The sequence below is a fragment of the Cynara cardunculus genome, assembly GCF_001531365.2.
Source record: "Cynara cardunculus var. scolymus isolate 2C chromosome LG 13, CcrdV1, whole genome shotgun sequence".
Taxonomy (NCBI): Eukaryota; Viridiplantae; Streptophyta; class Magnoliopsida; order Asterales; family Asteraceae; genus Cynara; species Cynara cardunculus.
In genome coordinates this window covers 8,508,350-8,523,715 of record NC_037540.1, presented here as the reverse complement: position 1 = coordinate 8,523,715, position 15,366 = coordinate 8,508,350, and the positions used below count along the sequence as shown (strand labels likewise).

General features: G+C 35.8%; 1 protein-coding gene and 1 pseudogene across 1 annotated transcript; both read left to right on the top strand.

Annotated features, from left to right (window-relative positions):
* Positions 1–1,946: 1,946 nt before the first annotated feature.
* LOC112525440 lies at positions 1,947–4,135 on the top strand (annotated as a pseudogene).
* A 2,783-nt stretch (positions 4,136–6,918) lies between these two features.
* Positions 6,919–14,768, top strand: LOC112525820 (AT-rich interactive domain-containing protein 6-like). The gene is made up of 14 exons (XM_025136100.1): positions 6,919–7,267; positions 8,041–8,710; positions 8,805–8,938; positions 9,020–9,059; positions 10,229–10,281; positions 10,570–10,615; positions 11,024–11,119; positions 11,841–11,942; positions 12,246–12,297; positions 12,384–12,456; positions 12,619–12,685; positions 12,780–12,830; positions 14,003–14,095; positions 14,346–14,768. Exons 2-14 carry the CDS (start codon positions 8,048–8,050, stop codon positions 14,448–14,450), a joined length of 1,575 nt encoding a protein of 524 aa, XP_024991868.1. The 5' UTR covers positions 6,919–7,267; positions 8,041–8,047; the 3' UTR covers positions 14,451–14,768.
* The last annotated feature ends 598 nt before the right edge of the window (positions 14,769–15,366 follow it).

Below are 15,366 nucleotides of genomic sequence, written 5' to 3'. Positions count from 1 at the left end.
ATTTCTCTTATTTTATTGATTCTCTTTGGCAATTGCTTTTTTCTCTAACAAGGACGCCACCGTTCTTTCATCACCCATGTGAAATGCACCCCCTCACCTTCTCTCTCTTTCTCTCTCTCTCTCTCTCTCTCTATATATATATATATATATGATTTCTATATGCGTAGGTTATTTTAGAAGATTAATGTGATACAAGAACTTCTATCGACGATCTATCCTCTATCAAAAGTATCGATCTTTCAGCAAACAAATTCATCGGTGGCATTTCCGATAGCATTGAAAGTCTGAAAGGTATCCAAAAGGTTCTTCCTGTGTTCCATCTGTTAAGCAATTATAGAGATGAATTTCGACAATGAAAATTTTATGAAAATCAAGAGAATTTTGCAAAATGTTTGCACCTGATTTTACAAAAACAAACTATTGATTAAGATTTCAGACTTCAGACATTTGTCAGTTTATAAAAAACAAACAATCTGATTGATTCAAATTTCAGACTTCAACACCACCACTTATTAATCAAAAGTGAAATAAGATTTCAGACTTCAGTACCTCTTAAAAAACAAACGTCACTTTATATGAGCAAGACATTCTTGAAATCGAACATTGTTATCAACCACCATCTCGAGTTCTCGAGATGTCACATCGAGTCGTTTCCATTGTTGTGTAATATCGCGTTCATCTTTTATAATCTATGTTGTTGTATCCACTTTTACGTTTCCTGAGTATTTTAAAACATATGTTTAAGTTTGTTAGCTTCAAATTTTGTTTTCTTGCACATTTTGTTAATCAACTTCATATATAAAATAATACAAATATTTAATCACAATACTTAAAATAATTTCATCTAAATCATAATTAAAACACATGAAATAAAGGGAAAATGACTCAAATAGTCATTTTACTTATTCAAATTGGTCTCCTAATTATTACTCTCCCGGGTTTATCCAGATGTCGGTACGTCCGCAATATCCACATCCGCAATATTGCGAGTCTGGCTAAAAGACAAAGAAAATCAAATTCCACCAGGATAGCAAGTGGGGCATCGTGGCAATTGCAGACCTGACCATCGCATTGCGGACTTGACTTCCGTAATTGGTAGCAGTCGCAATTGCATACCTGCGTTGAATCTGCTAAAATTTTCTTCTGTCTTTTACGAAAGTGCCACTTACGTAGGTAGTGACAGGTAAAATATGAAGAAAAATTACTAGAATATCAATTAGTAACGTGCAAGTATGCAACTTGAATGGGATTTGGCGGGAAGTTCGTTTATGTTCATTTATTTAATAAATAAGCGAACATGAACAATTTTTTTTGTTCGTTTAGTTAAACGAACGAACATGAACAAGAGTCTCGTTCGTTCATTTATGTTCGTGAACGTTCGTTTATATATTAAATTTAATATATAATATTTTATTATTTACTTTAAATTCAAATAATATTTATTTATGTTCGTTTAGCCCGTTCATTTAACATGTTAACGAACGGACATAAACGAACACGAACACGCCTGATTTCTAAACGAACGAACACGAACACAATAATTCTCGTTCGTTTACCATTTGTGTTCGTTCGTTTGTTCGGTTAAGTTAAACGAATGAACATAAACAAGTTTTTGTTCGTATTCGTTCGATTCGTTTATAGCCCTACTTATATCTCTCGCTATGAACCTCGTTTGTCCTCTGAGTGCTCGATAACACAAGTTAGTTTTCAAAAATAAAAATAAAAATAACAAAATAGATGAATATAATTTAAAAAAAAGGAAAATTCTAAAAAGTTCCACAAATTCAAATTTCAAAAAAATAGGTGCCGTTGGACGGTTGGAGAACGAGAGAAAGGTCTCTTCAACGTCTGTATAAAATCCACCTTCTTTATTCTTCATCATCTTCTTCCATTGAAACCCTCTTTGATTCTGACGATTTTCTGGAGAGAGATAGAAGCATAGGAGAATGGAGTCGACGAAGACGGCAATGGAGGCTTTCGAAAAGCTCGAGAAAGTCGGAGAAGGAACCTATGGCAAATTGTACAGAGCCAGAGAGAGAGAGAGCCACTGGAAAAATCGTCGCCCTTAAGAAAACCAGACTTCATGAAGACGATGAAGGCGTTCCCCCAACAACACTTCGAGAGATCTCGATCTTGCGGATGCTCTCCCGCGATCCTCATGTCGTCAAGTATGTATTTCAATTTCATTTTCTTATTATTACCTTAATACCTTTCTAGGGTTTAATGGATTTTTGATTTGTTTTCTGTATTGATTATTATAACTCTAATGTAGGGATTAACTACTCTGTCATATGTTGATTTGAATCGCTCATATCATTTTTTAAACTTCTACAAATGTTTTATTTTAGGTTATAGTTGTAGTCTTATTAGGGATACTGCCATACACGGTAATGTTGTTTCTATTTGGAGATGGTCGTTAATTGTCACAGTACTGTGCTTTTCCTGTGCTTACATGTTGTTTCTGATAACCAATTTTATAATGTATGTTAGGAAGTAGAGATCAAATTTAGGGTTTAGACTACTTTTTACTCCTTTCATGTATTTGTTCAACTCTTTTTCAAACTTGTATTTTCATGTTTATCATAGTTTACCCTTAATTATGCTTCTGTTTGTGCCTGTGGTATGAATTATGTTGACACTTCAACATCATTGACCATATTAAATCATCAATCGTAAGAAACCTGCTTATTGCAAACTTTATTTTGTTTGTTAATTGTTATATTCATGGTAATGGATATATGCAGCCTGCAAGGTTTGATAATCAAATTGAAATGGTATTCATTAATTCTGGATTTGAATGTCATTAATGACATCAAACAGGCTGATGGATGTGAAGTGAAGCAAGGTGTTAACAAAGATGGGAAGACAGTTCTCTACTTGGTGTTTGAGTGCATGGAAACCGATTTGAAAAAGTTCATCAGATCATTTCGTCAAATGGGTGAAAACATTCCACCCGAAGTCGTCAAGGTACAAGCTACTTTAGTATTCCAGCTCATTCTGCTTGTTCTTTCTGCAATAAACATTTTGTTGAAAGTGTTCTTGTGGTATTTGATGCAGAGCTTGATGTACCAACTTTGTAAGGGTGTTGCTTTCTGTCATGCCCATGGTGTCCTTCACAGGTTTATCTTGTCTCTTTCTTTCAAAAATTAAAAGAATCGTTCTGCCTTTTGTTCTCATTTTACTTTCTGATTTGTTTCAGGGATCTTAAGCCCCATAATCTTTTGATGGACCGAAAGACATTGATGCTTAAAATAGCTGATCTTGGACTTGCCCGGGCTTTTACTCTACCAATTAAGAAGTATACTCATGAGGTATCAAGCTCATTGTGAACAAACTTACTACTATTAGACTTCTTAAGCAGTTAATTGACAGCTTGGTATAACTTTTATCAATGCAGATTTTAACCCTTTGATATAGGGATCCTGAGGTCCTTTTGGGCGCTACCCATTATTCAACAGCTGTTGACATGTGGTCTGTTGGCTGCATATTTGGTATGACTTTTGTCTTATGCCGGTTTGTAACCATTCATAGCAGTTTCATTCACTATGCCTGATCAAGTGGTTTGTTCTTCAAATTAGCTGAATTAATCACGAAAACCGCTCTATTCGCTGGAGATTCCGAGCTTCAACAGTTGCTGCACATTTTCAGGTCCATAATTCAAACCCAGAATCAAATCTTGGCTACTGCATAAACTAACTATTGGGTTGTATTGTGCATATATTCAGGATGTTGGGTACTCCTAATGAAGAAATCTGGCCAGGAGTGAGCAATCTTAAAGACTGGCATGAGTATCCGCAATGGAAACCCAAGCTAATTTCGACATCTGTCCCAAATCTCAGCAGAGATGGCCTCAATCTCCTTTCGGTAAGTAAAGAATTCAATTTGATATTTGAATCCCGAAAACCAATTTGATATTATTGTAATCTTGTCAACATCATATTCTTCTTGTTTGTTTTATGTTGTGCAGCAAATGCTGGAGTATGAACCATCAAAAAGGATTTCTGCAAAGAAAGCAATGGAACACCCGTATTTTGATGATCTCGACAAGACCCATCTGTGAAAAACGTTGAATTTGTCTTTGCTTGTCTCGAGCAAAATTGATCTTTTTCTATATGCTATGCCCAAACTTTAACTTCTAGTTTGTACACACTTCTTCGAAATCTAATGCAAAGCAATGCGTGTTTCATCTGCTATCGTCCACATGATCCCCGTGATCAGTCCCGTACATGAATATACTACTAGAAATTAATCGTGATTAAAGGTCGACCAGTTAAGAGGTGACTAAAGGACCACATCAGCAAGGTCACTGGTTTGAGTTCCTTCAAGGTTACCGGGGATTTTACTGGCCATTCCCCGAGGCCTTATAAAATTAGTCGAGGTATGTGTAAGCTGGTATGGACACCTATGGTTGAAGAAGGACCATGTGAATTTAGATAATTCGTGTATTTATGCTTCCATTCATTGCATATGCGATCGGTTCCTAATTCCTAAATATGGCATAACTCCAAAAAATGTGGTGATAAGAACTCGTATATCACATGGTCATATATCGTCCGATGGTAATAAAAGGCCATGACAAATCCTGACTTACGGACGTCCCACTCTCCGGATCTCACCTATGCTTTTTTGGAGTTCAAGTTGGTTGACTAACGAGGTTCATCGAGATGCACCAGATAAATTCTCATCTAAAACTCAATTCATGGGTGGGCATGACTTTAAAGGTAATTAAGGGTCCAAATCTCGTCTTATTCTACCATAACTTACCTTTCTCACACGATCCTTCGCCTGAAACAAGTTTCATAAAGAAGTCCTGTTTGATTACTTTGCGTAGAAGTTTTTCGACATGCTTTTTGTGCTTCAAAAACAACTCCATCGTCATGGACCGGTTGAATTTTCAAATTTATCATGGTAATTGTTAGATTCTCATATATGCTATATTTAAACCTTTTTTTATTTAATATCTGGCTCTTTTAAAAAGTAATAGGATAAAATTATACATATTCTTATATGATATCAGAATGAAAGTCTATGGATGTGTAGATTTAATTTTTTGAGGCAACTAGTCCCCTGTCCACATTATGAGACAATAAGAGAATCCCACGTCTATAAATAATGTGGTTTACACTTTAAAAATTAATTAAGGTTTACATTTTTGACATAAAACTAATCACGTTATAAAACTATGTCGTTTAAAAAAAATACAAGCATAACATTATTATAATATAAAAGATGGGTTTTGGTGTGTTTTTTAGTGTACGGGTGGAGTTAATTTTTTTTTAGTAAAGTTCACTTTTGGTCCCTAATTATTTTCAACGGTTTTCGTCTCTCAAATTCGTTTTAATAGATTTGTCCTTCATGTTTGACACCTCACAACGGTTTTGATCCCTCTATTTAATAGCCGTTAACTTTTACCGTTAAGTCCATTAAGTGAGGGCATTTTGGTATTTAGATTTTTGCTAATTTCCTTTCGGAAACTTAAATAAAATATTATATTATTTATATATCGAAAAAACGTCTTCCCCTGCTACAGTCATCTTCTCCGGCAATCCCCATCTCCGGTCACTAAACAAATCCTGCATATACACACCATAACAATCCAAATAAAAAATCTAATAACACAAATTCAAACCATAATCACCAAACTCAACCTAAATCCAAAACCTTAATCCCCCAAATAAATCTGTATCTTACATCCATGAACAAAACAAAAAATATCCGGTAAATAGTTGCAGAAGATCAGATGATAAAAAATGGCACAAATAAACCCAGATCAAGGGGATTAATCACCCATTTCAAAAGATCAAACTCAAGAACATACACATCGATTCAAAAAATTAGTTACACAAACATCATGTAAATTGTAAGCCTAAATCTAAATCTAAATCGAATACAAATAACTCACGAAAGGTTCCCATCGATCCAGAACTTGCCTCTTGCATCGATCCTTTATTTTGGATTCTGAATCGTGATCTTACACAAGAAAATGAAGCGGTTGTACAACTTTAAACGCCGCTGGTGTTTGGGGATGAAGATGAGGAGGTTTATTTCGTAGTTTTAGGTTTTTTAGGCAAACGTCGTTGAGCAGAGGGAGGGAGGAAGGACATGGCCGGTGATGTTCGTCGGAGAAAAAGAGGGAAACGGGTGGATTGTACAGAGATATCCTCCTCAAGTCGACAAGCTCAGTCTCCAATTTTGAAAAAGAGAAAGAATGGGATGGATTGTACAGAGATATGGTACCTGTAGTTTCAATTTGGATTTGTACAGACAACCATATCCATCCCCTCATCTGTAATCATGTTGAATCTAGTGGCGGTTGATTTCACTCAGACCACCATCTCCGGTCACGCTTCTTTGGTACAGGGAGGAGTGGAGGTAACAACCTTCATCTCCGATCAAGCTCCTATCTTGGTTATGGTCGACAGATTGAGGATGAAAGAAGACATGATTAGGGTTTTTCTCTCAGAAGGTGGGGTTTGCACTGTGATATCGCCGGTGGAAATGAAAGATCGGAGAGGGTGTGGCGTGTAGTGACGTGGCGGTTGGGATAGGTTTGAGGTAGGGTGCTTTAATTTCATTAAAAAAAACAAAATATCTAATAAAAAATAAAAATAAACATGTAAATTTACTAAAATATCCCTCGTTTAATTTGATAAATGTGAGGGTTAAAACAGTTGAAAATAACAAATGTTAGGGACCAAAAATGAAATTTCCCTTTTTTTAAAATATTAAATGAATCCAACATTTTTAGTATGTTGATATATTTTGATTTTAATTTTTTAATTACTTTTACTTAACATTAAAACAATCAAATCACCAAATTATCTACTTCATTAATTATCATTCTTTGGTTGTTGGTAAATTACGATGGAAACCCTGTTTAGAAAGACATGTTTAAAGCTTTAACTTGAATTCCTGGTGGGGGCAATTTGGACATTTGAAATAGAGAATTATATCCAGGTGGTTTTGAGAGGGAGACCCGTTCTTTGATTCGACGAAGAAAGCGCAGATGGAAGCACCACCGCCGTGCCTCTAAGCTGACGCATTGCCCGGCGTTACCATTTTCTGCCTTCTCTCCAATCACGCGCCGCCACCTGTCCCCGCTTTCTCCCTCTTCACGTTTTACTAAACCTCAATACCTATAAAGAGGCGTTACGTACCTAATCACGCACATCATCTCTCAAAACACTGCTACACAAAGAACAAACCCTAGTTTTATTCGTTTGATTGCAGTTGCATACCAGTCTCAGTTTGTATTTCTGATACCAATGTAAGTTTGCATCTCAACTCTTTTTATAATTTGTTGTGAATTTAAAGTTTCGGTTTGAATTATAGATATTATTAAGTGAAAATTGATTACGAAATCGGAAGCTCTGTTCCGACGCTTTTGTTTTGTTTGTAAAATTTCTGGTGCCGTTTTTGTCTTTTTGAAGTTTAAGGCTAAGAATTTGTGGAGCATATTTTTGTGTTACGTAAGGTGTTGCAGATTCATATGTGGACCCTCTTGTTTGTTGTAAATTTTTTGTTTCTCAGAGTTGTTCAGGATTGCTGGGAAAACACGAACCAGGACATGTTTTGTTCATGTTGATTATTTTGTCCTGCACCGCAATTTGTCCTGCTGAATTTGTGTTTACTGGCATCTTTTTGACAATAGGAAACTAGGGTTTGTGTGTGAAACAGTTTTCATTACTCCCCCCTATGAGGATTATAGAGGGATTTTAGTGTCATGAATCCTGTTTCATTTAGGTTCAACAGGCACCTTCAGTCCCAAATAAGTTCAAAATTTTGCTTGTTGATTCTTGGTGCACCTGTTTAAACCATTTTCACTTTGTGTTGAAATATATGTAATCTATATGTGTTTGAAGTTACACTTCCTTCCAAAATGTTGAATAAAATAAAATAAAACTATTGGAAGTTGACCAAAGGTACAAACTACAAACTGAACAGGAGTGGCTTATTTTTGGGATGATGATATAATTTGTTTCAATGAGTTAGGACTTTGTGCACATATACGCATGACATATTTAAAACACTCTTCTCTAGAATTTTAATGGATCAAAGGGACGTGGAGATGGAGGACACAGAGAAGCTTTTAGAAGATGAAGCAGTGGGTGATCAAGAATGTGTGGGAAAGGACCAGCTTGATGTAAAAGAAGCAGGAGGCAAAGAAGAAGAGGGTGGTCAAGAACGTGTGGAAAAGGACCAGCTTCGTGTAAAAGAAGCCGGAGGCAAAGAAGAAGAGGGTGGTCAAGAATGTGTGGAAAAGGACCAACTTGGTGTAAAAGAAGCAGGAGGCAAAGAAGAAGAGTCTTCTGGTTTAGTATATGCCGACTTTCAAAACCCAGATGAAATTGGGGTAGAGCAAGAAAAGGTAAGTAAGAAAGACGAAGAGGATAGGCACCCTGACGAAAGTGAGCAGGAATTGCCTGTGGAAGAAACTCAGGATAGTGAGAAAGATACTACAGCAAAGGGTGATGATAAGATCGATGACAGCAAGAAAGATGCTACTGCTATGGGTGATGACCATGGTATACTAGACGAAGCTGACCATTATGCTTCTATAAAGATGTCAGAGAATCACAATGAAGGAGATTATACTGGGGATGAAAAACATCAAGAGCTTGCCACACCCAACTCCCTTGTGAAATATTCACCTAGCCAAGCTAAGGATCATAGTGCAGAGACACCGAAGAATGAGCTAGAGGACACAAAGGTATTTTACATTGAAATTGAGGAGTTAAATTGACACAATGACACCTTATGTGGATCCTTAAGATTTCTAATTTGCTCTCATATGTGACCATTAGATGGACGAGGGCTATGAATCTGGAACACCAGACGAGCAAGAAACATTCATGAAAGAGGTTGAGGCCTTCTATAAAGAGAAAAGCTTGGAATTTAAACCTCCAAAGTTTTATGGACAACCATTAAATTGCCTGAAGTAAGTTTATTGGTTCCAAATTTGCACTTTATGGTCTAGTTTTTTGGGTGAAAGCTCAGTTTTATTGTCGTTTTGTGATAGGTTATGGAGGTCTGTTATCAAATTGGGTGGATATGACCGGGTATACACACTTTTCCTTCTGCATCACGCGTTTGATAGTATATGTATGCTAAATGAATAATGTTGCCTTTCTTTCTGAAGTGGATGTTGGACATCCATCTGGAAACTATGATTTTACAACATTTAACTGAAGGCAAAAGCAATCTTTTTGTGTGGATTGCTGATAATCTATTTCAGATTGCATTACAATTGGTCGACATTAACTGTTAGTACGTGTCATGTCATAAAATTCAATTATGAAAAGAACAGTCTTTAGTCTTAGATAGTTGCAGGACACGGTGGTATTCCTGGGAACTTCAGGTCCAGGATGTTTGTTTTCTGGATCTTTTTGGTGGACTTTTACTTGAGAAATTTTGAAGAATAGAACCCGTTCTTTTTTTTAGTTTTCTGTTGGCTTCTTCAATAATTCTTTTACATATTTTATTTTGTCTATTTGTTCTAATTCTATTATTATCTGATTTATTTGTTCCTTCGGCAAAGTGAAAGTGAAAATAATAATATTGACATTTCATATTTTAGATTGACTCGCAGCATTTTCTCTTTCTTTCCACCCTAACACACTTCTGTCCCTATAGATATGCAGGGTGTATTTTACAAGTCTGTATGTGAGAACCAGTACTCTTCTTTGTTGGTAGAAGAAGAGATCATAAAATATACTGAAACAGCATGTCCAAATCTTAAGCGTTCTGATTTTTTTATGTCACATGTTGACCATCAAATATGTTATACAAAAGCTCACCATAAGTTAAAACATTTTTTTAAATTCCTTATTGGAGGAGAACCGTAGGATCTATATTTCTGAATGAGACATTTTTTTGTGGGGAAATGATTAAAGGTATGATTATCATTTACCGTCCAGCAATCATATCTTGTTAAAGATATAGCAAATTCTGTGGACATATGCTTTAATTGAGCTCAGTTATGCACTTTTAAGAAAAAGGGGATCGTGGTGCACCAAGGCTCGTCGGATTTGTGAGCTTTGGGGAGGTTGCGACATTTCCCTTGCAATTATGCTAAGAGTCTGTTTCGTGTCTCGAGCCCACTCCAATTCTTACCTATCTATTTCTGATTTTCTGCTTTTTGCCCATGCTCAATGCCCTTCTTTGTTAAATCCATTTAAACAAGAGTTATTATTATACGTATTATTACCTATAGTGTGGCTTTCTCTAGGTTACTGGATCCAAAGTGTGGCGGCAAGTAGGAGAATCTTTCCATCCACCCAAGTAAGAAGAACATGTGTTTATTCAATAGCATCTACCGTTTTATTCAAAACGACAGCAGTGGGGGTTTGTTCTAATGATCTTTAGTCTTGCATTTTTCTTTTTAGCTGCTTTTAGCGGCAATTAGAGTGTCAATGTTTTCAAGCTCTATAGTCAAGGACCAAGGATGGTGCTCATTCCTCCAAAGCTGTGATTTAGTCACTTTTTGATGTCTTCTTTCTTGTATTTGTAAAGTCATTATACTTTATACGACTTCCATGCTATTAATCCGATATGGTATCTATTATGAAGGACTTGCACAACCGTCTCGTGGACATTCCGTCAGTTCTATGAAAAGGTAATGGCTCTTTTACTTCAAATTTATGCAATAACAATTATTGAGAGGTTGACTCTTGTGTGTAAGTTTTTATCTGGGCATGACGCCTAGAATCTGATACTCCCTGATTCATATCAAATTCTGCCCAAAAATAAAGATCATTGATGCATACCAAATTCTGCCCCAAAATAAAGAGTATGAACTTTAGACAAATGTATGCACAGTTTCTTACTGATGATAAAGCTCCGAAACCAAGCAACACTTCAACTTGGAAATTATGTTTTCTTTGAGGTGGATGTACCATGAGTAGATGTTTCTTTGGCTGGTTAATAAAGTTTGAGGTGGTACAAGGTCTATGTTCTTAATTTGTTGATCATCAGTTGAAGTAACTTTCTGGTACCATGTTCTCTGTGCCTTGTCTATTTGTAGGCACTTCTCGAATACGAAAGGCATAAGGTCCATAATGGTGAGATTGAACTCCCTCTTGCAACCATCTTCCCAGAGGCCCCTACTGTTGAAATTGAGGTCAGCTTGAATCTTAGTGTTTGGGTACTAATGAATGTTATTGAACTTTCCGTGTGTTGCCATGCTTGATGATCTGCGAGATTAACATTTACAGTGTCATTAACACGTTTAAAGTTACCAAAATCACAAAAGTTGACTACAGTACCCCCAAGATGATAAACGATCTTCAAGTTTCAGGGTGCTATCATTGATTTCACATTTCTTCTTTCCAATGGATAAATCTTCTTATATTGGAACAACTGCTATATAAAACCATTGTTGTTAATTTGCATTACCTTGATGGTTAAAGTTTGTTGGAAAAATTTTGACTTTTCTCTTTCTCTCTCTATTATGTGCCCATGCTGATATATGAATTTGTTTCACATAAAATGGGGGATGAGAATAGTTGGTTTTACATCAGGGAATAAGTGAATATTCTTATTCTTGTGATTTGCTCTGAAGAAAATTGAGATTTCTTCTGACCAGTCCAATGGCAAAAACAAAATTCATGATATATTTTGAAATTTGGGAAGGGGGTTTAATCATTTGCAGGACATGACTACCCCAAGCTATCTTACTGGGAAGCCTTGCAACTTTGCCTAGATTTGGGCCCCCTGAAATGAACTTTACAGGATTTTCCTTGGTCTTTTTCTTTTTGGTATTGGTAATAATATAAAGGAAGAAGAGGACTAAATTTTATTCTTTTGACTTTGGAATTTCATTTTCTTGATGGTTTCCACAGGCAAATGGTCATCAGACCCCAGGATCAGGTAGGGCACGTAGGGATGCTGCAGCTCGAGCCATGCAGGGCTGGCACGCCCAACGTCTTTTCGGTTTTGGTGAGGTTAGTGAGCCAATCATCAGGGTTTGTTGGGGATGTGATCTTTATTTCTAACATTTGACTTGATACATAGTTTAAATAAAGGGTGTGACCATTTGCCATATATCTAATCCTAAGATGAAAACAAAACAAAGGAATCTTGTGGACTTAAATGAATATTTTTCAAAATTTTAGTAACGATGATAACAGCCAAACTGGTAAACATAGAAACTTTCCCCCCAAAAAATGTTAATTTTTTCATAGAACAGGGGAAGTATCAAATTTTATATTCCTGATGCCCAATTGACTTGTTATTCTTCTTTTTAGGAAAAGAATGCCAACAATTCACAGAAGCGCGAAAAAAGTCTGAAAAGTATTGGTAAGGTTCTCCATGTACAGATATATTGAAGTTAAAATTGTACAAAGACCAACATGTGTTCTTAATTGCATAATCTTCACCTATAGGGTCACTTAAACAAAAGAGACCAAGTGAAGTGGAGAATTCTGTGAAAGCTGTACGAACAGAAACATCTAGGCAGTTAAGGCTCGAGTTTGATTGTTGATATCTTCATCTAATATTCTTCTTCTTTCAATATCATATTTGTGTAACTATGTTGGTTTCATTCATTCTTATTTATTTATTTGTATCTCTTTCGTAAGTGTTTTTGACATTTGCTTACCTTCTTTTCAATTGTAATAGAGTTGTCACCACAGTTGCTGATGTGGGTCCTCCTGCTAATTGGGTGAAAATAAACGTGAGAGAAACGGTAAGTATTATTGAACCAGTGCCATTGGTAACATGCATTTGACATTTTTCAGTTAATGGATGCTTAAGTTCACTTTATGTGTCATCATGTACAGAAAGATGCCTTTGAGGTGTATGCTCTTGTTCCAGGGCTTCTGCGCGAAGAGGTAAGAGGCTCTTATCGCTCTACCTTTGTTCTCATTTGAAATAAAGCATCTTGACTCCCACTTCATTGCTGTTCCTTCATTGCTTTGTTGTTTGTATTATACTCTCTCCAGCCCAAAATAAATGTCCACAATGAAAAAGGTACACAGTTTTGGGAAGTGTAATTTCGACCCTTTTAATTAGCTAAATGACCAATTTTACCCTTAATAATATCGAGAGGAGTGTATTTTCCATCTCATAATTAAAGATATAATTCGAAAGTAGACACTTGCTTTTGAAAGTGGACACTTATTTTGGGACAAAATAAAATAAAAATGTAGACACTTGTTAAAGGGAGCATTTAGTAAGGATAATAATTGTTTGCCTATGGTGCTCCTTGTTCTTTGAAAATGGTGTGACCTGACATACTTGGGAAACCCAAATGCATCACTAGAATTTTTTGTTATTGAAAAAGTTCATTTTTTAAGAGCATCTCCAACAGATTCTCCAGATTGGATATTTTGGAGTTTTTAACCTACTTTTTGGCTCCGCCAGATTCTCCAAAATGAAAAAGGAGAGATAATACAAATCTCCAAATTTGCAGAGGTTTCCAAAATTGAATGCTGAAGAGAGAGAGAGAAATGGTTATTTTATTGTTTCTGCAATGAAGTTGATTGTATTGAATTTATTGGGATATTAAGTCTATTTTTTTAATAATATCATTAATATTGAAATCTCCAAAATGGAGAAATCGTTGGAGTTGAATAATTTTAGAGATTTTAACCTTTGCTTCTCCATTTTGGAGATTTTATAGAGAATTTGTTGAAGATCTCTAACTTCCAATTGCACCTTAAAAAACAAGCCCAAACTGGGCACTATGAACAAAAGAAAACTGGTTCCTTATGGTTGAACGAACCCTAAAGTTGTCCTATTAAGTTGGAAGTCGGGACTCTATTATAGAAGCATTTGAGCAGTTAGCAAGCATACTTTGATTGCTTATAAGCAGTTAGCAAGCATTCAGAACTTGTTTGGATGGTGTAAAACGAAATGCTAATTTTAAGCTTCTATATTGTGTTAAACACAGAATTGTAACATCAGTAGGTTTATTTCATGCTTTCAACGATATATAATCCAAATTCTATAAAATCATAAGCTAAGAGCCAACTGTATATCCTTGTTTTCGTGATGTACTTAGGTACGTGTTCAATCCGATCCTGCTGGACGTTTAGTCATCACAGGTCAACCTGAGCAACTTGACAACCCATGGGGTATTGCAGCTTTCAAAAAGGTATGCCTATTATTAAATTGCGCATTTGGTCCTCTTGTGAACAACCCATCTACATCCTACACCAGACCTTACTTTCGAGTGGAATATATTGGAATAGTTTGGTCTGCATGGAAACAGTTGTTCTACCCTTTGCGAAGGAAGACATTATGACAAGTCTGTGTACATCCCACCACTCGAGACCCTACTTTCAAGTGACATATAACGGAATAGTTTGGTTTTACAGTGTTTGATTGATGTTTGGGTAATATAGGTGATCAGCTTACCAGCAAGAATCGACCCGCTTCGTACATCAGCAATTGTGAGCCTACATGGTCGGCTTTTGGTTCGGGTGCCTTTCGAGCAGTCAAACATCTAAAGGGGCAGATCATTAGGACATGAAAGTGAGAGCAATGGTAGCAGCAGGCAAATATGTAGCGTTAATTATGATTGATTGATAGAAAAAACGATTTGCAGAGTGTTGTTGAGATTTTCACCAAAGTAACTTCCATTTGTAGGACTAGTCAAACTTTTCACTAGAGTTTTGTTGGCTCCCTTTGTGTTTTCTGCTTCTATATTCCAATGAAGTGTTATGTGTATGCCCACAACCACTTCTTTGCCACAGGTGTTGGATGTTTATGGAAGCAACCCTCCTACTTTTTCATTTTAAAGTAAATGTCAAGTCTGTTTACATCTTATCTGCAGATTAGATTTTAATAACCGAGGCTGGGTTGGGTATGCTATTTCTTCAACAGTTTTGCTTCTGTATATTTACTTTTTTATTACTATTATTTAAAATCAGTAATTTTTAGTTTTTGTTCTATTAACAAATTCTAAATATCTTTTAGAATCAGATTCCGTAATAAAGTTACTTTTATATTAAATCTTAAGATGTCTTTAAACTTGCATGTCTTTTATTTAAAATAAATGGCATCGGATAGTGGACAAATCTTTTATTTCATTGATATTAAAAGAACAATTTGAAAATTCTAATTCATGATTCAAAAGTTCTTTTTGATTATATATATATATATGGGGCTATTCAAGGGAGAATTGAGTTGTTTGTGGTAACTTTGATAACCAATATTAATCACAAATCAATAGATAAATTAGAAATTTATAAATTTGGTAATTTTAAATTAAAATCTTAATGTAAGGATATATTTGGTATTTTAAAACTCTCCTCTCTCCTCTCTTCTCTCTCCGGCCACAATTCTCCGGCCACCGTCCTCCGGTGATACCACTATGATACCTAAAAATATTGACTCTGTTAAACAAAAGATACATTGTGATAC

What these genes read in the sequence shown, in the direction of transcription:
- LOC112525820 (XM_025136100.1), top strand. Translation starts at nt 8,048, where the DNA reads ATGGATCAAAGGGACGTGGAGATGGAGGACACAGAGAAGCTTTTAGAA. An exon ending in TCCGTCAGTTCTATGAAAAG is followed by an intron (nt 10,616 to 11,023) that starts GTAATGGCTCTT and finishes GTCTATTTGTAG; the next exon opens with GCACTTCTCGAATACGAAAG. An exon ending in CAGGGCTTCTGCGCGAAGAG is followed by an intron (nt 12,831 to 14,002) that starts GTAAGAGGCTCT and finishes TGATGTACTTAG; the next exon opens with GTACGTGTTCAATCCGATCC.